This window comes from Sinohyriopsis cumingii, chromosome 5, assembly GCF_028554795.1.
Source record: "Sinohyriopsis cumingii isolate HCF-2022 chromosome 5, ASM2855479v2, whole genome shotgun sequence".
Taxonomy (NCBI): Eukaryota; Metazoa; Mollusca; class Bivalvia; order Unionida; family Unionidae; genus Sinohyriopsis; species Sinohyriopsis cumingii.
The window spans coordinates 64,985,341-65,011,777 of record NC_142965.1 but is presented as its reverse complement, the minus strand read 5'-3'; the positions used below and the strand labels follow the sequence as shown (position 1 = coordinate 65,011,777).

The 26,437-nt window shown below is 34.7% G+C and overlaps 1 protein-coding gene across 11 annotated transcripts in view; it reads left to right on the top strand.

The window, feature by feature from the left end:
- The window catches only part of LOC149799332 (fibronectin type-III domain-containing protein 3A-like), a 264,342-nt gene that overhangs the window by 218,572 nt on the left and 19,333 nt on the right, over positions 1–26,437 (top strand). For all 11 annotated transcript variants that reach the window (XM_089958644.1, XM_089958643.1, XM_089958642.1 and 8 more), the window contains 10 exons: positions 53–189; positions 1,556–1,704; positions 5,810–5,869; positions 6,717–6,855; positions 8,695–8,748; positions 13,545–13,669; positions 15,842–16,001; positions 19,807–19,893; positions 22,254–22,392; positions 24,070–24,135. In XM_089958644.1, coding sequence (XP_089814770.1) covers positions 53–189; positions 1,556–1,704; positions 5,810–5,869; positions 6,717–6,855; positions 8,695–8,748; positions 13,545–13,669; positions 15,842–16,001; positions 19,807–19,893; positions 22,254–22,392; positions 24,070–24,135 — 1,116 coding nt within the window. The remainder of the gene's footprint in view (positions 1–52; positions 190–1,555; positions 1,705–5,809; positions 5,870–6,716; positions 6,856–8,694; positions 8,749–13,544; positions 13,670–15,841; positions 16,002–19,806; positions 19,894–22,253; positions 22,393–24,069; positions 24,136–26,437) is intronic.

Here is a 26,437-nt window from a genome sequence, read left to right as displayed (position 1 = left end):
TGTTTCTGTGTAACATTGGATCTGTATTTGTCTTTTTTCTGTACTACTTCAGGTATGAATGGTGATGTTTCACACCCCAGTCTCATTGCACAATCATCATCATCTCATCTCGGCTCAGAGCCTGAGACAGAAATTGAAGAGGAACGTCGAGTATTGCAACAGCAACTGTCCAGTATGCCAGAACCACAGGTATGTAAAAAGAGAGTGCTACTATTTATGTTTGAGTCATTTATTACTAATCTTTGCAAATGTTTTCAATGCATCAGATTCAGTTTTGGATGAATGAGGACACTTTACTAGGTTTCTTTCATTGCACCAGTTAGGCTAGTGGTCAGTAATTTCTCCTTTATAGATCACTGACATCTCACCTCTATCTACATGGATTTCAGTTTTAGCTCTGCTAATATGGGTACTGGTTTGTGAGAAAGCTTGCCAGTTGCTTCCCGTAGATGGTGGTTCTTACTGGTGTTTTCTTCCTCCACCAAATATACTGGCTGCCATGTTTAGCCTATGAATTGCTGAAAGCTGGTGTTAAACCCATATAAGCAAACAAACAAAACTTAAAATTTCCTTCAAATTGATAAATAGTTAATCAAACGAGCTTTTATTTAAAGATGAAATTGATGACAGAAGCTTAATAAATTACTGTTGTTTGGAATATTGCATTATACAATAAACTTGATTAATTTCAAAATAAATTAACATAAATATAAGATGCTGTCTATGACATAATTCTAATGTACACTTTATCATTACTCAGTCTGCTGCGTAATGTTGTTAGATATTATGCCAGACGGTTACATAAGAAGTTTGTTACATCAATACATGACAATATTATTAGGGTCTGGCATCAAGATGCAGGAGTCCTCTAGTAATCACAATTTCCATTTATGTCTGTGCATCCATCTGTCCATCTGTCACTGTCTCTTTGACCATTCTTGTAACCAGCATATCTATGCAACCCAGGCACATAATTGGATGCCATTTGGTAATAAACTGCCCATTAATTGTTGAGCTGCCTTTTAATGGTTTTGTCTTGTTAGGTCCAATTTTGAGAGAAATCATGCTCTTATTCCATCAACATTAAACGTCCACTCCAGGAGAGCCTTGTAACCAGCATAGTTCAGGAACTGTTCAACATATTCAGATACAATTTGTTGTGTACATTTTCTCAAGACGTAAATGCACCTTTATGGGTTGTGTCCCCTTGGCACCATTTGAATATGACTATGGTCTTTGATAACTTAAGAGCTTCACATGTTGGTTGTAAACAGATACATTTTTACATTTCATCCAAAGTTATTATGCACCTTGATAATTGATAAGACCTTTTATGAGTTAGATTTCCATCATTCCACTTTGTCCATCGGAAAAGTTATGGATCCTGAATACCCATCTTCATCCTGACTTTGGTTTTCCAACTGAAGTTCTTCTGTTTCAAGTGCTGTTGAGCAAATATTAGAGAGCATGGCCATTTGCAATGCGTCATTTGCTACTAGCTCTGGTAAATTAACTTATGTGTTTGTAAACGTTTTGTTTGTTTGTTTGTTTTTAGATAACAGATATAGAAGCTCGAAGTGCCTTGATTCATCTGGCACCTCCAGAGTTTGACCAAAATGAATTTGATATTAATCCCGCTGACTTTGGTTATGAGCTGTCTTTAAGTGATAAAGGAAGGGATGGAAAGTACAAGATAGTGTACAGGTAAGTACATTCTTTATGAGCCCAATTCATTCAAACTTGTAGAAGAACTATGATCCATATACAGTTTGAAATCATTGACTTTAGATGTTTCTTATTTAAATTGTTTATCTTTGTATCCATGTCAAATGCATTACATTTGTATAGTGTAGAAGAATTTTGACCAAAAATAACACTTGCTTCAACAGAAAAATGACAGCTGTAATTGGTGTTCTTCATGGCTTGGAGGGATTTCAACCCCTCCATGTCTATGGCATAGTATCCATTCTCATTTACCAAGTATAGTTTGTGTTACTAATAATAGTAACAAACTGTATGGTCTTATCAAAATCAGTAACAGAGTATAGAGCTGCTGGCCTTAAGGTCAATTTTGGATGTCAACATTGGCAACTTGATTTAGGTAAATGATTAACTGTATTTCTCTTGGATATTGTTCCATAGATGGTAATACTTAAAACAACTGTAGACATGCTTTTAAATGGAAACTACCACAATAATTTCTCAAGTAATGTTTCAGATGTCAATATAAATGATGCAGTGACATACATAAATTATTTAGTGCCATAGAAAGAAAAGAAATAGAAGAAAATTTAGAATAGTGTTATAAAGGTGATGCAGTCCATTTACAGTAGTAAAATGGACCTTGAATACCAACATCTTTGGAGTTATGTTCTTACTTCTGATCTTGTGTAAATTAGTTTTTCTTAAACCCTCCAAGCCATCAGTGTATTCAGTACTGTATGTGTAGGGATGATATCCATCTAAATTTGTAAACATAAAACATATCTTCATGTTAAGTTTTCTTTTGGTGTTGCTGTGGCATGTGATCCATGTTTTTTGAACATAGAGTATTTTTGTTTTGCATTCACATGAACTCAAAATTTTAAATCTTTGCAGTTTTCTTTCCATATGTATATGTGTGTGTGTGTGTGTATATATATATATATATATATATATATATATATATATATATATATATATATATATATATAGTTTTACATTTTTGAGGTAGTAAGTCAGCTTCTTGTGAATTAATGATTAATTTTGAAAAACAGAGTGGAATAAAATATTGCTCAATGAAATTGTATAATAGAGTTTTCAGGAAGAAAACATTTATGTAAATAACCAGTGTGAGAGGAAACCAATTAATCTGGATTATATTTACTATAATGTTTAAGTATCGGAATTCAGTGGTCATTTATGGGCACAGTTTCCCACCACTACTATATATAATGATCAGTTTACTCAAGAATACTTCTTAGTCTATTCAGACGAGATGAACATAAATATATATGTATTAATGGGATTAAACTGTTCTTAGTATTTTGCAAGTATAGTCTGGTTTAATTAGTAAGTATAGTCTGGTTTAGTTAGCAAGTATAGCCTGGTTTAATTTGCAAATATAGTCTGATTTAATTAGCAAGTATAGTCTGGTTTAATTAGCAAGTATAGTCTGGTTTAATTAGTTCACCTGACTGGATATGGTACAGTCCTTCATGCAAAACCTGTTGAAAGTCTGTATTTCTGAAGAGACTGCCTATATAGGACAAGTGTTTAAGCGCAACATCCATCCATATTACTGATGCACATTTGCATCTGATTAATTGAACTTGTTACAACTTAAGATGCCAAATTTCTGATTATATTTTGTATACAAGCTCATATCGTCAAGAGTTATGACTGTGACATGTTTCATTATTAGTGACAACTTTACATGTTAATGAGGCATCCTGGCATCCAACTGTTGGCATTTGTTACCACTCTTAGAGGAAGTATTTCTGATCAGATTTTGATGAAACTTGGGTATGTTTAAGATCTCACATGAATCTGATCATGATCAACATCTGTCGATGTGTTAATGAGGCATTTTGTCATCAGATTGACAGACTTTGTTGCTGCTCTGTATTTCTGATCATATTTCATGAAACTTGGTATGTGTATAAACCCATATTATCAAAACTTGGTCAAATTTGATTATGAGCAGCATCAGCACATATTAATCGCTTTAAATGAGAACAAAATGAGCAATATCAGACTCACTTGGGCCTCTTGTTAATGTTACTTTAATTGATTTGATCGTTGCTTCAGTCTGCTTCATTGAATAACAATGCTCTGTTGCTGGTCATTTAATATTCATCTGACAAGACTCAAAAATGCCGGTGACCAGTTGTATTTGCTATGTTCAAGCATTGCTTGAGCACCACTGGCTGCTTAACACATTAACCCCTGAGCCAAACAGCTAGGCAGTCCCCTGAAGCACACTTGCAGAAATCACCTAGAGCAGTGTTAGCCTTTACAGTGCCTGTATCCCTGAGACTAGCTGACAGCAATTGGCTTGCAGATTTTTATAGAGGGGGCTACTTGCAATAAAATTGTTATTTTATTTGTATTCATTTAATTCAGCTGAAATTTGGTACGGCAGTTCTCAATAAACTTACATACATAATGGTATAAATTTTATGCTACATGCAGAAATAAAACTAATGCATGATGGTGAAAACAAATGATGTACTTGCCAATTTGCTTCTCTTGCCGTGAATAATCCATAAAATCCATTATGAATTCACAAAGATTTATTAACACCATCAACAGATGAAATAATTATATTTATGTACACAAAAATTCCACTTGTCGTCTCTTGTAAACTAAACGTCCTGTGAATACTGTTCACAAATGGGCATATTTTACTTGCTCTTTACTTACCTTTCTTCCCAAGAACTCTCACTGGAAATTTTTAAAACTAATAAAACACTTAACAAACCTTGAAATATGAACACTCATGTTAACAACGTATATTTCCCAAACATTTATTTAACGATTATTCAAAAGAAAAAGAAGCTCCACGAAATCAAATGCATTTGCATCAGGGTCTAAATCCGTTGCTGGTCCTTGGTATAGCCTCTTGTCAGTGTGTGTTTTATCATTTACGATCATCGATCAGCTCTACTTTCATTTTCTTCTTCTTCTTCAACATTCTCATTTTCATCACTACCGCTGTTATTTTCAGCAGCTTTTTCGATGTCACTATCAATCTCATCTGATTAAAATCCAGAAAATTCTCCATCAGAATCCGTCAAGTAAAAGTCTGCTCCTAGAGGCTGATTCTCATCAATTTGCATCAATTTAAAATCGAAATATTTTCACTAAATCAACTGATATCAAAGTGAAAAAAATTTCCCGCTGTTCAGCAATGTGCGCTCTATCTATGTAAGCTAAAATTTGATTGGTTAAACTGCCTGCATTAGTAGGAAATGGCTTTAAATCAACCAATGGTTTGCGCCGAGTTAACTCGTCGTGCGGGAGAAAGGCCTTGCTAAATACTGCCTCTTAAACTCGGCGCTCGGGAGACAAGCTATGCAAACTCAGCCACTTTAGCGAGGCTCGCGGGAGATCAGGGGTGTAAAGTACGACGAGTATACTCGTCGCCAGGGGTTAATGTGTTAATTGTGAAGAATAAGCCTTTGCTTTTTACTTAAAGTATTCTGCTCATTTGTTCCTTTTGGCTTTACCTTTTTTTGTTTTAGTCAGTATTTGTGCAGGTAAGCTTTGCTGTCAACTGACAGGTCTATTTCTTGTTAAAGGAAACAACTATGCATTATGTTCCTTGTTATGCAGCAAGGTCAGTATTCATCTTAGATTGAAAAACAAACAAACTCTGGTATTTAAGGTAAAGCATTTTACTGTACCTATGTACAGTATGTCGTTTTGGGAAATTTCATGAGATTAAAGCAAATCATAATTGTGTACTTGCACATTTCTATATTTTATGTATATTCTAGAAGAGTGAACTCCCTTTTTCAGTGTTTTGGAACTTTCCACTGTTTTTTAGATGTATTTAATCCCAAGTTAAATGGTAAAAATACATTAGGCATTTATGGTGCAGAATCTGATATAATCATTTTTTTTTGTAGTGTGATTTTAACTGCTGTTTTGCTTCCGTGAGATAAGCAGAGATTGAGACACATTGATTTTGAAATACGAAAAAAGAGGCATATACACTTAAAATTTCTTGTGCTGGTATTACATTGGATATGGTTTGTATTTTTGTCACCATTATTTCATTCCCTTTTGACCTTTCTTTACAATCTTTTGTTTTTTACCTTTTCAGCGGAGATGCAACAGAAATTACTTTAAAAGATCTAAAACCAGCTACAGAATTCCATTTAAGGTATGTTCTAGTACATAAAAATTAGATCCAACTTGATTTTAACATATCCTAAATTTGAGGCTGTGTATTATCCTGTAAAACTATTAAATTATATTATAAAATGAAGCATTTTAAGAGAATCAAAGTACTTGATATATCTCATAATTTTTGTTATATACTTGCAACTAGACATGTATCCGAATCTATCTGTCAGTATATTTTGTTTTTGATTTGAGAAGTGTCCACACCCAGTTGTGTCTTCCTGTACATACTTGGTACCTACTTATAAATCATTTTGCATAAGGCCGTGTCTGATATATCAGGATGTTTGGTTCTGCTGGTCTTATTCATGAACTGAAGTTAAAAAATACTTGTGAGAGTTACTTCCCAGTCTAAATGTCAAAAGAGTGCAAGGCTTACCATATCTACTTGGTTATAAGTTGAGTCATTCAGCAAACAACAAAGATTTTGATCTGATGTAGCATAATGTCCCTGCAGATCCATGGAGTTTGTCTTACTCAGTACTCCAAACTGCACAGACCCAGATCTGCCAGCACATTATGCGATGGCATATATGGGTCTGTGCAGTTTGCAGTACTCATCGTACAAGTACAGTAACAACTTCAAAGAATGTTCTTTGGCCCTAAAAGAGCGAACAGATAATCACTAATAGATTTTCATCATCTTTGCAGTTTTTATGCATATAATGAGTTTATAGGCAGCAGTTGTTTTAATCTTTGTATTCTCATTTCTAAATCTACCATGCTTCTGTTTGTTGATGAAAAGCATCAAATGAGAAATCGCAAGATATCATCAATTCTTTCATTAGAAACCTTTCATTGACAGTCTGTTGTTCTTTTAATTACAGAGTATGTGCATTGTTAGATGATCTGCGAGGGAACCCTACAGAGCCAATCAGTTTTAAGACCTTACCATGTGAACCAGACCCTCCTCAACCTCCAAAGCTCGTACAGAAAACAAAGACTACATTGATGATGAAGTGGGGTGTAAGTAACTGTACATTCAATTGCCTGTTAAATAAGTACATTGAACATTTATTTGTGATTCTTCCATCAGAGTATGTCATTGTTTGATGATATTCCTTCCCCTTTCATATGATTTTATGTCAACCTTATATTAAAACAAAAACTCCATATCCTGGTTCATATGATTTTATTCCAGCCTTGTATTAAAACAAACGCTCTATCTGATGACAAGACCACCTCTAACTTTTCAAAGAATTTTAAAAAATGGGTCATAAATGTCAATAGGAGAAATACTCTTGAGTTTTAAGAATAAACACAATGTTGCAGTTGGCATAACACAGATTGTTGTGAAATTTAATTTAAGGAGAAATTTTGAGGATTTGATTGAAACTGATGTCTGGACTTGCATCTCCATCCAAGTTGAGATTCTGTCCATCATTCTGAAAGCTTGTGTGTTGCATTATTTGTAAAACGTGTACCCATACATACTTATAAATTGAATCCAACTGCAACCATTATAGACCTGTATCTGCCACCACATACTAGTCTGACAGATCAGACTTGGTGTTTTTCATTCAACTGATTACTTGTAACAAACACAAACTTTATTAATTATATATGCCATTGTGATATTGTTAATATCTCAATGAAGCAGTGCTTTGGTTTATTATATTTTAAATAATGGCTGTTCCATTTAACTCGTTAACCCCTGGCGCCCAATTTAAGCATCAAGAGGTAGTACCCTATGTCCGAGCTCTGTAGCATCAAGGTCATTTAAGACACACTAAAGTGGGTGGTATTACAGACAAGTTGACAGATGTAACTCTACAGTGGTATCAAATAATCTGGACTTTATAATCACATTAGAAAATACAGAGGGAAAAATTATTTTTTGAGACCTGATTGTTTTACACCCAAAATTCACCCAAGTTAGAAATCTGATTTTATGTCTGGATTTTAGACTTTTTGGCCTTAAATCTAAGGCAGGCTGGTCTTAACTGCACACAGACAGGAAAACCATTGCAAAAAGTGGGATATGGCTGGGATTTTGGAGTAAATAGGGGGCCAGGACACGAAAAGATGGGTCAAATAAGAAAAAACATTAACCCTTCTGCACATGCACAAGCAAAATAGTCAATGAAAAACGTTTCTAACACAACTAGGCTGCAGACCAAACTAAAATCTCATGCAAGCCAATTTTTTTGGATGTATGTAGAAGTAGCCCCCCAAATATGTTTATTACTTGCATTTCATGAAAAAAATAGAATAATCTCCGAGGGTTAATGAGTTAAACATATTTTTTACAGAGGGAAGGCAGTTTTTTAAAACTGTATGCCAGGGTACTTTCATTTCAAAGAGTTAATATTCAGTTGATGAAAAAAGTCTAAATTGCATCTATGGATGAGTTAATATTCACTTGATGAGAAAAGCCTAAATTGCATCTATGGATGAATACCCACATTAAAAGTGCCTCCCCTGGGTCCCAATTATGTTTTACTGGAAAAGCCCTAAGTAGCAAATTGTGTGAAGTATGTTACAAGGGAGATAATTTGGTATTGGCAGATTTGAGGATGCTAATAGTTTTATTTTGTAAATATCCATTTTACCAGTTACATTGACACCAGAAAACCTCAATTTACAAAAGTAAAGCCACCATTTTTTAAAGTTAAATCCTCAAACACAAGACAGTAATGATTTGTTTACTCAATTTAAATGGTATCAAGCATGCGCACTCTATAACTGAACATGTATAAGGTTAGCATTGTGTAAACGTTATTTCCATTTTTTTCTTCAAGATAGTGTAGATAAAATAATGATATTAAATGAGTTCAACTTAGTAATTTTCTATATTATTTGCAGCTTCCTTGTGAAAATGGTGCAAAAATTTCAACGTATACCTTAGAATATGATGAGGTGAGTGAAATACAGCTGTACATTGATAATCCAAGCTTGTTATTGGATGCTATGCAGAAAAGTTAAGTGCTACCTGCCAAGACCAGGTATTCCTCAGGTTATACAAGAGTTTTGTTTGATGAAAATTTGACTAGAGCTTGTTTTGTATGGAAGAATGTAGCTGGGAAAGTATTAATGGAGATACCAGTGAGTGTGTTTAAACCCAAAAATGGCATTAACTATAAAGCTGACATAGAAGAGGTGGTATTATGTCATTCATATATAGGACTCTTATACATTACCCATACATATCCTGAAGAGTGAATCTTCACCATAACCAAAGTGCATTCCCTGCCAATATCCACAGACAGTACAATACATTATTGTCAAGTGTACTGTCTTTCATCCCATGCAACAAGGCTTTTTATGTGTGCTTAACTATAAGAATGCAGTTTATTTAACCAATTTTGATCCTGTATTAAATTTATTTTATTTTATTTATATGCCTTTGAAAGAAATTTAACAGATTTACCTTTCATTTTTGATGTGATACATTTGCATATATACATCTATTTGGAAGGGTTTGTTTTCTTCACTTTTTCCTATTACGTTTATAGAACTTAACATGTGTTTGGCAATTTATGGCCTAGGATGTGTTGACATGCCATGCTTTACCTAATCTAATCATGAAGGGGTAATCCCCTATCTGATATTTACTTAAAATGGAGGGTGTTCAGTTTCTTTTATCGCATGCTTTGGAACTGTGAACATTTCATCAAACATAAAGCCAGTATTCACAATGACATGTCCTAATATCCTACATTTTCCTGGAATTTGTCACGTATCTCTGAGGAATAATTGAGGATTTCCTTAAAATTAAAACTATTCAAAGGACTACTGTGTGTACCGTTTTAATACTAAAAAGTGCTGTTTTAATACACCTTCCACCACCAGCACCCCCAATAAAAAATGTTGAGGGAATTATGTTGTGATGTTGCCCCTCTGCTGATCTCCTACCAGTTTGATTTCTACACAGTGACTTTAATTGTCCTTCATCTGCAGTTACCCAGCTTTGTGGATTTACTTGCACTTTGAGTAAGGAAAAATTCATCAATTTCAGGCTCATAAGCTTGAACATCATCACTGTAACTGAAAGAAGGAAACTTTTATGCAGTATCTCAATTTCATCAGCACCTACAGTTGCCAAACTTTGCACTTGGGATAGAGAAGAACTGTATCAGTTTAAGAGTCGAAAGGTCAAGGGTCATTATTACTGTGACTGAAAAGAGAAGAATAGTTTCTGCACAATAACCCAATTTCTCCACCATCTACACTTATAAGACTTTGTAGATCGCTTGCACTTGGGGTAAGGAAGAGCCCTATCGATTTTGGAATCTAAAGGTCGAAAGTCTAGGTCACTTTGAAAGAAGAAAAATGGTTTCCATACAATAACTCTAGTCCTCTGTCTATGGTTGCCAACCTTTGTTGATGGCTTGCAGTTGGTCTAAGGAAAAACCCAACTGATTTTTGGAGTCAACGGTCAAGGTTAATAACAGAAAGATTAGTTCTACATCAGAGACCTGACCCAAATTTTGTGGATGGCTTGTGGTAAAGTGATGAAAAAGCATAATCATTTTTGGTATTGAATGGACAAAGGTCAAGGTCACTCAGACTGAAAGAAGACATGGTTTCTGTGCATAAATGTCAGTTTTCAGTTTATTGGTCTATTAAGCATGGGTGTAGGCATACCATATTCCATTCACAGTACTCTTGTTCATCCCATGCATTATATCTGCTTCTCACAAGAATGCAAGTATTGTTAGAAATCTTGTAAGCTTGATAATGCAAAATCTCAATTTCAGGTAAGTTTTTGATAAATTTAGTAAAACCCAAGCCAGATATTTAGATGGAGCCTCCCACATAGAAGGTTTGTCAACTTTTATATTTATGAAAACAAAGATTTGTATGCACAGAGAAATTTATGAAAACAAACCAGACAATTACTTAAAATCAAGTTTTCTTGGAACTGGAAACTTTATATGTGCTGGCTAGGAAGGGGGTGGTGGCTGTTTGTGTGGAATGAATACAAATATTCCTGAATCCTGCTGTTTTAGTGTTTTTACTACAAAGCAGAACAACAGTTTACTTCTAGTCAATCCTTATGTAGGATAATCTTGAGAAAGCTTTGTGTCTAGACTTTCTAATTGGTTTAGGAAATTAGTCACACATTATATACAGCTGCTTATTATAAATATATTTTTCTCAGGCTTGTGTTGTTGGCATAGAGTCAAGTTTAGCCCATGTCTTAATTTAAAGTAAGGTTCACTTGAACAAGATCAGGTGGTGATCCTTTGTCAGCTGTGACTCTCTCTCTCCCTTTTAATGGCATAGACCAGAAGAGCTTATATGATGTCTGACTGCCATCCATTTATATAACCTTGCTATCAATACTCCTGCTATACAACTGGAAGGACTATCATTAAACTGTACAGATTTGTTCATCCCATTGTCTTATTGGTCCTAAATATAAATGGTGTCCCTTGGACATTAAGTATGGTTGCCACAGTACCTATTTTTTTTAGCCATTTTAAGAACCATGTTACTGCTACCACTCCTAAATAGATGGCCTTGTAAACATTGCATTTTCACTGAACAACTTCTTATGACAGCTTGTTAATTGTAAATAAAAAGTTGAGGATCTGACATCAGAAATGGCAGCTATGGAATGACTGGTCATATTAACAGTTTTCACCAAAGACTAATTGCTTTTTGTTTTGTCAGAGCTGATAACCAAAATGGCCACCAGGCAGCCATCTTTAGCATCTTGTTATTGCTATTCATTTACAACAGAATGTCACATCAACAGGGATCGTCCTGGGCTTCGCCAATGTCGCAAATTGCGATTTTTTTTCCTTCTTGGCGACAAAAATATCCCATCTGGCGATTTTTTTGGCGACATACGTTTTGGTTATTTAATTTGTACATACAATCATGGATTTGGACTGGATAAATTAAAAGGCAGAACGAAAGGAAGCCACAAACTTGACTAAGCAATGCATTGGTATCAATCTGTTACACAAACAATCCTTTGTTCTTATTGACAACCCCATCTTTACAGTACATTGTTACATCATAATCTGCTTATGCTGACATCTGGGCTGAATACTGTATGCTGCGATACAGTCAATCATGCTACCGCACTATACCTACAACTGACCGACTTCTGAAGGCGCGAATAGAACAGATACAATTAATTGTATGGCTAATCCTTCTGTTTTTTTTATACATATACCAATACAATAGTTTTGCTGAACCTTCATAGAAAACTGATAAGCTTTGAAGTACCGACAACTGTGTATAAATACAAAGCAAATGGAAACAATCTAAATCACAATTACATCTGTCGCCAGTGCAGCATTTTACTCATTGATCTTTTCCTTTTGCCATCAGTCCTGTGTTACGGCTGCAGAGACTTAAACTCCGCAACAAGAAATAGCAAAAAAAAAAAAAAAAAAAAGCAGTTTTGCATAATTAATAATAATTATTTATTTCTCAAAATACAGGAGTGAAAGAATCCCGAAGTTGGGTGTGAATTTATGCTTATATATACGGTCCAATATTGCCAGGTGTTGACTCATGTAAGTTTCATTCGTGGGAATGGAGATCCTATTTTTCTTCTCGAGAAAATTTATACAGCATTCAGTGATCATTCTTGGGATGTAGGAAGCAATTCGCTACAAGCTTTGTGAAGCTAGCCATAAAAGGGGGGGGGCTGCTGAGAGACTACTGGTGTCACCTGTCAGCACTGTACACTGTGAACGTGGATTCAGTAAGATGAACTTCATAAAAACTGACATCAGAAATAAGCTCTGCATCTCATCTCTCGAGAATTTAATGAGAATCAGCATGTACAGATGTGAAAAATTAGACTTTGAAATTGCATTCAACAAGTGGGCAGCCCTAAAATCGCGCCGGATCTTCATGTAACACTTTGTAACATTTTGTTAATGCTTCTTGTAATTAAAGTATTAACTAATCCATCTTTTGTAATTTTCATTGCCTGTTACATTAATAGACTATATTAACACTTGGAAAAATGTACACTACTTTTTTTGGCGACACTTTTTGAAAATTGGCGACAAAATATTGAGGTTGGCGATTTTTTTGGCGACAGCTTTTTAAAAGCCAGGACCATCCCTGCATCAACATGGTCTTTTTTTTTCTCTCACCAGAATTGTGATGGTGTCTGGTTGATCCTAAATGAAAATGATGCCCATCCAACATCAAATACATCCAGTATGGTGACTGTCTTAAAAAAAAAATAATTATGTTGTTGATGCTATTCTTCCTGGATGGATGGTCATATCTATCTACATGGGATTTTTACAAATAGAATTAGCATACTGATCTAGTGGATTATAAATGGAGATGGTAACAGTCTTAATTCCAATATGGTCACTAGATAGTTTTCAAGACTTGGTCAGTTAAAGAGAATTGTCCAGTAATGGGAATTGCCAGTATAATATCATTCCCTTCCAGGGACTCTTGTTATTCATGCACTTAGAAATTTGTTAAAAGAATATTTTCCTTTCAGTTGAAAGGGGTGCTGATTTGAGGCTTTATTAGACCCTAGTACTTCTAAATGTTGTCATTAAGCAAATATTGGGTAACTGACTGACTTGTCAGCTGAGGTATCAGGGTTTATTTTGTTTTTTATAAATTTGGATAGTTCTTTTAGTTTCAGTTCTTATTTTACACTGGTAATGAACTATCAGAAGCATATGATGTTATAACCATAAACATTTATTGTTTCACAGGGGTTGGGAACAGGTAACTTTGTTGAAATATATAATGGTCTCCAGCGACAACACAAAGTGTCCAAACTCCAAGCATCTACCAGATACACCTTCCGATTGGCAGCAATAAACAGTGTAGGAAAAAGGTAATCACATAAACATAGAAATTACTTAATGGGTCTTCACTCTGTTTTCATATAGATATGCTGAAATTACTTAATGGGTTTTCAATCTGTGCTCATATAGATACATTGAAATTATTTCTTGGGTCTTCAGTCTGTTCTCATATAGGTATATTGAAATTCTTGGATCTTCAGTCTGCTGTCATATAGGTATGCTGAAATTACTTAATGGGTTTTCAGTCTGTTCTCATAACTTACATACATAAATTATATGTACATTTTACAGCCAAATGTAAACAATATCCGGATTATCTGATTACCTGGAAAAATAATTTCTCTAATACTCTGCATCACCAGAATGACATCAGTTCCAGGACTTTCTCATACCTTCAACACTTGAAAAATGAAAATAGCCTTAAAATTAGCAACATCTTGGTGGTTGGTTGATTTCTAGTGGCACAGTTATCACATTATTGCTATATCATGTTGAATTAATGGGAGCTCATTCCAAGGACATTGGGTATTTAACTGGTAATACTCTGATTACAAGTCCAGTGCTCAACTAACTGAGCTTCAGTGGCACCCATAGCACTTGGAGCCTTTGAAGTTTTTATTATTGACCTGTCAACTACTATCAATCAGATTCTGTGTTATCAGTGACCATATTGCAACATTAACCAGTTAGACTGAGCACACTTATAGTAGTTATGCTGTTATCTCTCAGTGACTTGTGTGCCCAAGTTCTTATTGACTGAATTCGGAGACCTGGCATTTCCTTCCTATATTTATTGACTGAATTTGGAGACCTGGCATTTTCTTCCTGTATTTACTGTACAAATTCATACTGCTAGAACTGTTTTACCCAGTTTTATCAAAATTGTTGGAACTTACTATGCAGTGTTATCAAGATATTTCTACTGTTGGTTTTGTATTTTGTGAACAAAATAGATTCAGTGGGCAGAACATAGGTTGATTGCGCAGTGCAAGGTAACTTTGATCTACGATTGGGCAATCTCTAACCATGCAGTACGGATTAAATCCATATTATATGGATTTTTTTTTCAAAATAACATATAGCATCCCATGATATGAAACATGCTTTGAAAGTATAGATCCATGGTTTAGATCACATTTCTACGAGATTCTAGGAAAATTTATATCCTGAAGCAGTGGTATAAACTGGTGAATAGGCTGATGCTGATAGTTGTACCTGTTCTTTGTAGGAGTTGAAGATCTGATAATTGAAAGTCTGATATACTCTTGCATTGCTTTTTTGGGGAAGGAGGTATAGAGGGAAGAGGAATTAAAGAAGTCATGAAATTACTTGATAGATTGCAAGATAAACTAGGTTTCTTTGAGTCTGAGATTGCTTTTGCCTTTTCCAAAATGTTAAGATTGTCAAATGTTTTGAAACCTATATGCCATTGTAGTCTAGTTCACATGTATTATATGCCTTAAAGTTTAGCCTGGTCCACAAGTAGCATATGCAGTCCAGTCCAGCTTGGTTCACAAGTTGTGTATATCATACAGTCTAGCCTGGTTGACAGATGCATAGTGTCATTTGGAATCATTGCTCATTGCTGAGATTTTTAGTTACGTATAAAATCTGCCATCAGTATAATTCCTTATAGGTTGCAAGATTTTAATAGATTTCAGCAAGTGTGAAGTTTTTAAAAATGCTAGACCTTCATTTAACACTATTTTAGTCCATAATTTATAAAGTTGAGAAAAATATGGTATATTGCCAGATATTTACAAAACTCCTTGGCTTACATCCCCATGATCAAATTTTCCTAATCTTAGAAGGAGTCCTGTAACCCATTTTGATATAATGTATATTTCTTTCTAAAGAAAATGTGGTTTTAAATCTTCTTGATTAATTTCAGTTTCTTTGTCCCAAATTGTACTGATTTGAGTTTAAGTGAGGAGTTTGTGAATATGGAGTGTAGTTAATTTTCAAGAACAGGAATGGTAAAATTATGTTGTCTTTCAAAATATAGATTGTCTCTTGTTGACCTTATAAACTTAATCAACCTTTCTTAATTCCACAGTTGTTACAAGCAGTTTTAAAGTATTCTAAATTTGTAGTCCATATTTATTATAGAATAGAGTTTGTGCCCACACAATTAGGAAAACGTTTATAGGAATAGATGTATATAGCTGAGCATTGATCTACATTTCTTCCATTCGTTTCAGTGGGTTCAGTGAACCTGTTACTTTTTATACAAGTGGTTCAGTCCCTACACAACCTGATCCTCCAATGTTGTCAGAGTGTTCTGTCCATGCTCTCACTGTCTCATGGATCAGGCGTCCAAATGATGATGAATTCGTTCTTCAGTTTGAAGATGAATCTACGGTAAAGAACTTATTTTTAACATCCCCCTCAATCAATATGTATGTATATAAACCTGTTTTTGGTATTTTTTTTATGTGTCGATTTTGTATGTATTGACTGACCTGATTTTGAATAGCATCCTTGCTACCATTGCATAAGGCATCACAGCTCATGTCAGTGCTGTTTGCTTTAAGGATGATCACTTGTAAGTAGCAAAATTAAATTTAGCTTAATATGCCTTTTAGTGTGCTAATTTTTATTGAATTTCTATAACCATGTAAGATAATTACATTGAAAAGTTTGGGGAAAAGTGCAAGGTCTATGTTGTTAATAAATTTGGCAAGCAGGGTCTACACACTTCAGTTTGGTATGCAGGGCCTGTACTGTTCACAGTTTGGTAAGCGGGGTCTACACAGTTCAATTTGGTAAGCAGAGTCTACACAGTTCAGTTTGGTATGCAGGGTCTGCACTGTTCAGTTTGGCAAGCAGGTTCTACACTGTTCAGTTTAGTAAGCAGAGTCTACACAGTTCAGTTTGGTCAGCAGAGTCTACACAGTTCAGTTTGGCAAGCAGATCTACACAGTTCAGTTTGGTATGCAGGGTCTGCACTGTTAACAGTTTGGTAAGCAGAGTCTACACACTTCAGTTTGGTATGCAGGGTCTGCACTGTTCACAGTTTGGTAAGCGGGGTCTACACAGTTCAATTTGGTATGCAGGGTCTGCACTGTTCAGTTTGGCAAGCAGGATCTATACAGTTCAGTTTGGTATGCAGGGTCTACACTGTTCATTTTGGTATGCAGGGTCTACACTGTTCACAGTTTGGTATGCAGGGTCTACACTGTTCAGGTTGGTATGCAGGATCTACACTGTTCAGTTTGGTATGCAGGGTCTACACTGTTCAGTTCGGTATGCAGGATCTACACTGTTCAGTTTGGTATGCAGGGTCTACACTGTTCAGTTCGGTATGCAGGATCTACACAGTTCAGTTTGGTATGCAGGGTCTGCACTGTTAACAGTTTGGCAAGCTTAGTCTACACAGTTCAATTTGGTATCCAGGGTCTACACTGTTCAGTTTGGTAAGCAGAGTCTACACTGTTCAGTTTGGTATGGAGGGTCTGCACTATTCAGTTTGGTATGCAGGGTCTACACTGTTCAGTTTGGTGTGGAGGGTCTACACTGTTCAGTTTGGTATACAGGGTCTTCTACACTGTTCAGTTTGGTATGCAGGGTCTACACTGTTCAGTTTGGTATGCAGGGTCTACACTGTTCAGTTTGGTAAGCAGAGTCTACACTGTTCAGTTTGGTATGGAGGGTCTGCACTATTCACGGTTTGGTAAGCAGGGTCAAGACCATTCACATTCTGGTAAGTGGGGTCTTCACTGTTCAAATTTTGGTAAGCAGGGTCCATGCTGTTCACAGAATAAAATGGAATATTCAGATTATTGGGGCAACAGTTAAGTAGTGGACAACAGTTGATTTGAGCATGTTGCATGGTGGCAAAGATGATTGATGTAGAAAAGTTTTTTTTATAAAAGCATTACTTTAAGTTGAGAGATATAAAGAATCCATTGTGCACTGTCGCAATTGGAACTGCAGTTAGTGAAACTCTACTGGAGGTAAACAAGGTTAAGTAAACTTAAACTTTTGAGTTGAACACCATGTTTACCATCGGTACACGAGTCTTGAATCACACTTCTAGACTTTTAAATGCATGTTTTCCATCTTGACAATAGCGGTACATGGTTAAAAATTGACCACCTTACTGAGAAGAACGTGTTGTTGTTGTTGGGTCTGTGTTAATAATTTGGTAAGCAGGGTTTCCACCGTTCACAAACTTGGGGCTGATCCTTTGTCAACTTTAATTCTCTCTCTCTCTCTTTCATTTCCTTTTGCTCTTTCAGCGGACATTTTAATAGATCTTTTGAGGTGTTATTTCCTGATAATGTTTACTTTGGTTATGCATAAAATGCATTTTTATTGGCCATATTTGTGCAGTTGCTCTTAAGCAAGATTATTTGGAAACAAATGTACCAGAACAATATATCAGCAAACAAATAAGTGAATAAAACAGAAGCTTTGCTTACTCCTTACATGCATGCATTGTTTTTAAATACTTGCATGAAATAATGACAATTATAATAGTAATTGTCATTATTGATGGATAGTAACTTGGTTGAATACAACTAATCTCCCTTCACTGCTAATATATTTAGCTTGTCTGGTCGATCACTTGGTCTTGTTCTTGTGGCATTTGTAATGCATCCTTAGGCAGTTTTTTTTTTATTATCACTGCTTCTCCTAAACTGCTCATAGGATAATAAGAATTTGGTGCAGATCCGTCCTGACAGCTAATTGGTTTTAAATGAAAATGACATCCATTGGACATCCAATTTCAATATCCATATCAAAATATTATCAATACTCCTCCTGTACCATTGGTCATATTAAAATGGGGTTTTCAGAAAAGACTTCTCATTATATGTCAATGGTATTAAAAGAAAATGGTGCCAACCTGATGACCAACATTGGTCCTATTGTGACCATGTTGAAAAATATTGTTACTCTATATGAACAGATGGACATAACAATATGAGGTTATTCACTAAAGACTTGTGATGGTCTTAAATGAAAACGGCACTTGTCTTATGTTTAACATTGCTGCAAAATGGATTGCCATCTTGCAGAATGTCTTGAAAATGTTTTTGCTATTACTCCTTAACATTGTTAGTCACTGTCATCAATAAGTGAGATCTATGCAGATTAATGTGTTCATTTTGTATTTGGTTGGCAGAACTTGTTGACATTTCATAGACCACACATCAAAAAGATCAGTCTAATTATGAATAAAATCTGTGCATAGTATGCCTTTACCGTTAGAAATAATTAGCCTCAGATGCGGGAGGTCGTGGGTTCAATCCCTGGCCGAGTCATACCAAAGACTTTCAAAAAATGGCACTAACAGCTGCCTCGCTTGGTGCTCAGTATTAAGAGCTTACTGTTAGGACTGGTTGGCCCGGTGTCACGATAATGTGACTGGGTGGGGCATCATGTCACATGTCTGCGGCATGATGCCCATGTGCTAGACATCACTATAAACTGCCTCATTGCAGACATGGTAGCGATATGACTGAAAAATTGTTAAAGCTATGTTAAAAATTCTAATTACACTCACACATAAATTCTTATGATATAAAGCTGGGGAGATGGTTTACTTAGAATATTATATAACACTGCTTTGTGAAGCGGTCAACTTTTAGGTTGGTCAGTCAAGTGAGCAATGTCAGCCTACTGTTACTGAATTTTTATAAAGAAATACAAACATAAGATAATAACTCATTACACCTGGTATGTGGGAGACATTACTCCTAGTTAATAACTGTGTCTTTTGTGTGATAATTAGCTTCGTAATCAATGTATGTTTTGAATAAACTTGTTTGGAAAGCATTAAAAGGTGCTAATGTTTAGTTTGACTAAAAGCAGGGAAAGTTGTACAGTCATCAGCACATCAGCATTGGCATTGCTCTTAATTACAGTTTGGAACAAATTACTATTGTTGCTGTTGATCCTTGACATCACATTAAGGCATCCTGTATCAACCTTTCTTTAGATAGTTACAGACACATGATTTAGACAAGGAAATATATTTAAATTGTATGCTTTTCATGAAGAATAATTTTAGTTGGAAAATTTTACCTGACACAGAAGAATTACATGTTCATCGGGTCATGGTTGTAAAATGTAAAGATATTTTCAAAATGTTGCAATGGAAACAATGGATCATAATACCAGATACGAAAGGCTAATGAAATTTTCTTTCGCATTACAGGGGCATGGTTTCATTCCTATATATAATGGTCAGAATCTGTCCTACATAAAAGATGGCTTAAGAAGAAATGCAGCTTACAAATTCAGAGTGAGTATCATGGACAAAGCTGGTGTAGCCTGTTGGGCATAAAATGGATATATTTTTCCTTTGAGTACTGTGGGTACATGCAAAAAGAGAATACATGGTATCAAAAGAAAGAAGGCAAGGGACCTTCTAGCAAGTTGACATTTAACTTGGGCTACTTCCATGGGAGCTCTTGCTCTGACCCCCAGATTACGTTTATTTCTTTAAATCTTTTTCCATTTAAAGAATTAATGGCACCCTAGAGAAAAAGAGGGGTGGGGTTGAGTCTGAAAGGGAAAGAATTTTAAAATAGAAATGTAGGTCGATTCATGAGATGAATTGAAGATTTGAACATGATTTTGTGAATGGATGAAGTCTTGGCAGAAATAGATGCAGAAGAAAGTATAAGTTTGAAATGTGTTTTGTTTTGTTTTTCAATTTTGATCTGAATTACACTGAATGAAAGCTGGAGTAACTTTTTTCTTTAATACTTGAATTTTCCTGAAAACTTCCATTTATATATTTTAGTTAGGATTTATAATTTGAAAAGATCTGTATGTATTTCAGTAGTGAGCACTTGTGGATTATGTAAAGTTTGCTACATGGAATACATGTATTTCTATTTGAAATAAATATTTCTTTTCAAGTTACTATTTTTAGTCTAAAGCTTGACAAATAAACAAAATTTGGCTCCTATTCACTGATTGCACTCTGTTGACCTAGTACGACAATGTACTAGGATCTTGATCAGCTGGCTTGTGCATTATTCATACATGCCAGCTGTTAAGCTTTTGGTGTAATTATTAATCTCTTTCTCTGTGCATTACACTAGGCTGTATATGGATTAAGGCATTTTGCTACATTAGAAAAAAAGCAGTAAAAAGTTGTTTTTTTCATTTATTTTATTATCTCTTTAATTCCACCGTTATAAATTTTAGAATATTCTTAAAAAGGTGACTCTTGCGTGAGAATAGTTTAAAGTACTATCCTTATTTGCTATTTATAGCAACTTTATGACCATTTTCCAAGAAAATAGACAGGTTTCTTCAAATTTGAACTTTGCCTTACAGATTCATTTTATTGATAAGATAGGAAAGTTGTGAACCAGTCTGTCCTTTTAAAGAAAATGGCATGGGATGTTAATTGAAATGCGTTACCATGTGAGTTATGGATGTTATGTGACAGAAAATATTAGAGCAGATGGATCTTTTCAACTTCAAAACATATCAGATTAGAAGAAAAAAAGACAAATCAATATCACTTTACAAATATTTTAAAAAGTGTACAAGAGTAATGTAATACAGCAATCTGAGCACCTGACCTCATTGCAGATTTCCAGTTCATGATCATTCAGCGAAATTTACACATGTAGAATAGTTAATGATTGCTGAACATAAATAATTTTTCAGTATTTTTTGTTCTTGTATTTTGGTTCTAATCCATATGGATTTTGCCCTTTGTGACAAGAATTTTGACCAGCTACAGAACCTGGTTAGTAATAAAAATGTATCTTATCTATATGACTTGTGCTGTTATTCAGGCATGTAACATAGAGATCACACTTTTTATGCCCAAATTAATTTTTTTTGGCAATTATAATTATAGCAGTAATTACGCTTATACCTCTTGGGAGGTTGGCATGTATGCATGATTTGATGGCAGTTCAAGACTTCTCCTTTCACAGTTTTATGTGAATTGTATTTGAAAATATATGTCATAGTTGCCACTCCTCCACTGGATCAAATGCCATAGTTAGTCCTATTGTACTAATTTGTTCATTTCCATTTGGGTCTCTGGGTGACCAAGTGGTCTGAAACTCTTGCTTATACAGGTCACTCACGTTACCATATCGGTCTGCATGGACTCTAATCTTGGCTCATCCAACACAGTTATGTAAGAAAACTTGCCAGTGTCTTCCCATGTGTCTGTAATTTTTAGGGTATAACTGGGTTCTTCCTCAACCAAATATACTGGCAGCCATATATGGCCTGTCTTGTGTTGAAAAATGTAATCCCACAAAAAGATTTGTTTTTCTATTTAAAACAGTACAACCTTCATAGTAGAACATAATATATGTGGACTTCTAAATTATATTAACTAATGCAGTGTTCTTGGATACAGTTTATTATTTATTAAGTTTCACTTATCTTTGCAGCCAAGTTTATTGCAAAATCCATGGTTCCAGATAATCACTTTTTGAATGTATTCAATACAGTCTACATAGGATTTATAGGTTTCATATACCAGTTAATCAATTTAATTGATTTTGTTACATGACAGTAATGTTCATTTATTGAACTGGGATGGATTTGTATATTGTATGTTTTTCTGTACAGATATTTTAGATCTGTTCTATTTATTCTTGCTGTTATATGCTTTTTCAGTTAGCGGCCAAGAATGAGGAGGGTCAGAGTAAATGGAGTGATATAGTTGCATATCATACATCTCCTGACAGGCCCAGTCCTCCAGGAAAACCACAAATAAAGGGCAAGATTTATGCCAACTCCTTCCGGGTTACTTGGGGTAAGTGATGATAAAGAGAAAATGAATAGTTTATGAACGCTGTTAAAAAATTGACCACAATATTTGATTTTCATAATAATACTGGTTTGATATGATGACCCTTTTTGTGACTGATGTCCCTTTTTTTTTTGTTGTGACCATGAGGTTATGAAGAATATTAAGGTGCTATGGTACAGCTTTTGAAAGTCTTGTATCTTGTTATTCATGGCTATGTTCAGCAATAGTTGAGACAAAATATCGCTCTATAAGGCTTCTAACCTGATACGCTCGTAGCTTTTGTGTATTAGCCAGAATCATACCACTGTTCTTGTGCAAAACACTTGTGTTCCATGGATACTTATTAAACTCCACGTTTAATTGTTCATTGAAATAATACTTAATCTATTTATTTTTTTTAGCTATTATATATCATGCCCTTTGAAACATCCTATTCTCTCTTGATTTAAATTGAACTGCCTTAGCTCTTTGAAAGAGACTTGGCTGTGCAAAGAAATGCTTCTCGTAAAAATATAGGTGTAAAAAATAATGTTCATTGACATATCAGCAATCAATGCAAATATCTTCATTTTGAATGTTATTCATGCAGAACCTTTACATGAAGAAAACTTGTAGAAATTCTGTTGTTACAGTAGACCAAGACTATGCTTATTATTTCTTTAGTTATGACACATCAGTGAGTTCTTATGATGTTATTTTAGTTATTGTGATGCAGATTTAAGAACCACAACTTGAGGGCAATTCAGAACTGACACTATTTCATAGTTGCTAACCCTTGCGCAATTCCATGAATTAAGACTTTTTGGCCCCATTTATGGATACAAAATGTTGAGAAATGGATAGGCTATCTCTTGGGTAGGTGGCATCTGCATATGCAGATAAGAATTGTATTTGCATAATTTACACACAGAATTGAGCTAAAATTGTCTGCATATTTCTTCTCACATAAGCACAGTTTAGGTTGTATGATGGCATGACCAGTCAATATGAACAATGATATTGACTTGCAATCCAGATGTTCAGTGCCATCTGAAATGGTCATATTTATCACTGTGAGAACACTCACTGAAATAGAGCCCCACACAATTAAATGCTGCCTGAATTAGTCTTGATCACTAGCTACATTAATAATGCTGCATTGGATTAGTTCCATCAGTGTGTGTTAGCCAGTCAGCTTTCTTTTTATCTCAAATCTTTCCCAATGTGCATACTCAAACATAACTGGAATGGAAAAAAAAACACGTATGAAGAGTCAAAGAAACTGGGAAAGTTTGCTGTTTAAGTGATTAAAAAGTGGCGATGGTGCTGAATGGATTATTATATTCCATTCTGAGTTACTGAACAGGAAAAAGAAAAGTCCTTGATCCTCTTGTGTTTACTTATGAACACTGCAATGGACCCTTAACCAGGGCTATTAGTTAGTATAGGTTCAGTTCTGCTATTTTTGGTCTACCATCTTCAGTGTTCCTTGATCTGCCAGAGAGGGATAGCTGACAAGTTGACCAAGATTTAAAATGGGTTGGGGTTGGGAGACTGAGTAAAACAAAATTCCTAAAGAGGGAAAGATTGAAGATTTAGAATCGTCCAATAATTGTTTTTGGTCTATTTGCCTCTCTGTCCCTTGTAGTATTATAACATCTTGATTTTATGATTGATCTTTTAATTGAAATGATATTCCAGATCCACCAAAGGATAGTGGCGGCTCAGAAATAACCAAGTACATTGTAGAGCTTGATGATGGAAATGGTGAGTCAGTTTCTTCTCTAATACCATCTTATTGTGCAAACAGCAGACTTTCATTTATCTACAATAATATTTTGCACCAGTAGATTCAGTAGTAAAATGAACAATGCGGACACTGACAAATGATGTTTTGGCATATTTGGCTATAAAGTTATGTTGATCCAGCCTTGACAATAGCTCATCATTATGATCACCTTGGTGTTCATAAACATGCCCATACATCCTTCCACAATGCAGATTCAGGTTCACGTTAAAGTCTTTTAGATTAAGCTCAGTGTTAAAATCCTTTAGGTAAAGCTCAGTGTTAAAGTCTTTTCAATTAAACTCATTGTTAAAGTCTTACAGATAAAGCCCAATGTTAAGGCTTTTAGATAAAGCTCAGTGTTAAGTTTTTCAAATTGAACTCATTGGTAAAGTCTTTTAGATTAAGCCCACCGTTAAAGTCTTTATATAAAGCCAAACGTTAGTCATTTAGATTAAATGCAATGTTACAGTCGTTTTGTTTCAAACTAAATAAAAAGCAAGCTCAACAAAATAGGAGTCTGTTGTTGACAATGGTTGTTTATTAAATTTGGGTGAATACCATATTTCACGTATTTTTTCGTACCCTTTAATTTTTCGTACATAATCCAGTTATCAAATTCATAATTAGTTAAGTGTGTCATAATTTTTCATACAATCACTTTGTATTTTTTGAAAAATTGTCGGACATAAAATTTCTACTAAGAAGATTTATGTTTGCAAAAAAAGAGCAATAAGACCATATTGCTACTTTGTTTTACAAAAATTAATAATTGTTCGTGAGAAAATACAATGATTGATGCATAAGCTCTCTTATTGTCACTACAATATCTACTGGTGTTTATTAACAAATGGACAAAGGACTTCACAAGCTATACCTTTAAATATTATTGTTAATTAGTTCTTATAAAGTCTGTCACCATAACAAAACATCACTTGCATTTTAGAATGAGTGGGGGAACCCTTTGATGTTTTCTTATACAACAAAAATTTACATCTCAGTACATGCTAAAGTGAAGACTATTGACCCTTGGTCAACTAGTCTTATTGTTTCATTATAGTCATACATACATAAAATATAAAAACCTTGCCATTTTCTATCGTAAATTTGAAAGTCATGGACTCCGTTAAATCGATTTGTATATATACATATACTACCTTTTAAGTGTTTGTTCTGTTTTGACTTAGATATAATTAACATTTTATTGCAAATCTATTCAATGATATACCCCTCTATTATCTTCATTGGCGAGTTCGAATAACAGGTAATGTGTATGATCACTTGTCCTTGTAACAAATTCTGTATTGACAACGGCTTCAATAGCACATTGACAGATTTTTATTTCCCTAAAGAGAGCCTCATTTCCCTACTGGCAGCCACACTGACTTGAACTCTTTATTCGATTCTTGCCCTCAATCTGGTTTCAACTGGAATAACCAAAGCACTATGCATGTTTCATTACCGTGTAAATAACACTGAATAGCCATGTGGTTGTTGTGACAATGTACATCATAATTAAAACAAGAATGTATTGTTGATTTAGCGGTGTTTATTGATAATGGAATATAGTAGTGTTGTAATACATCATCACAATTGTCAGGTAACTCAAAATAGTCTTTTTTTTTCCTCTTTTCAAAAGCTACAAAAAAAAAGCTGCCCTGAATAAATGCGGTCTTGTACAAAATTGTTTTCCCATCTCTCTCGCATGCATGCACACACACACCTGCATGCCTACGCACATTAAAACATGATGTCAAGTTTATCTTTTTATTGCAGTTTGATAATGAGATTATTGCTGCTGTAAAAAAATACAAGTTGCACTTAATTTCTTGACAGTGTCGATTCATACTGTTGCATATTTACAATTTATCAATAAATAATACCCTTAACTAATACATGTTCAAACCATCTTAATCATTTTGCTTGCCCTACATGTAAGACCTCGAAGCTGATATTTATGTTTTGACTTCTGTGCATACTAAAACATAAAATGTGATACATCTTACATGTAGGACTATCATTTTGTCAACATTACACAACATAACAGCTACATATGCTCTAAATGCAGACAAGCTTTCACACTGAGACATAATCCTCTCTCACACTCTCTCTCTCTCTCATTGACTAATAACAACAGCTAAGAGCAGAATGAGACAGAAAATATACGTTTACTTTGTACATTTGTCCATTAGGTTGTCAAGTAGCGTGTGTTCCCTAGAATTTGTTTAGGTATGATCCTTTTATTTTTCTTAAGGGTCAGAACCGCAAGTGATAATGAATTAT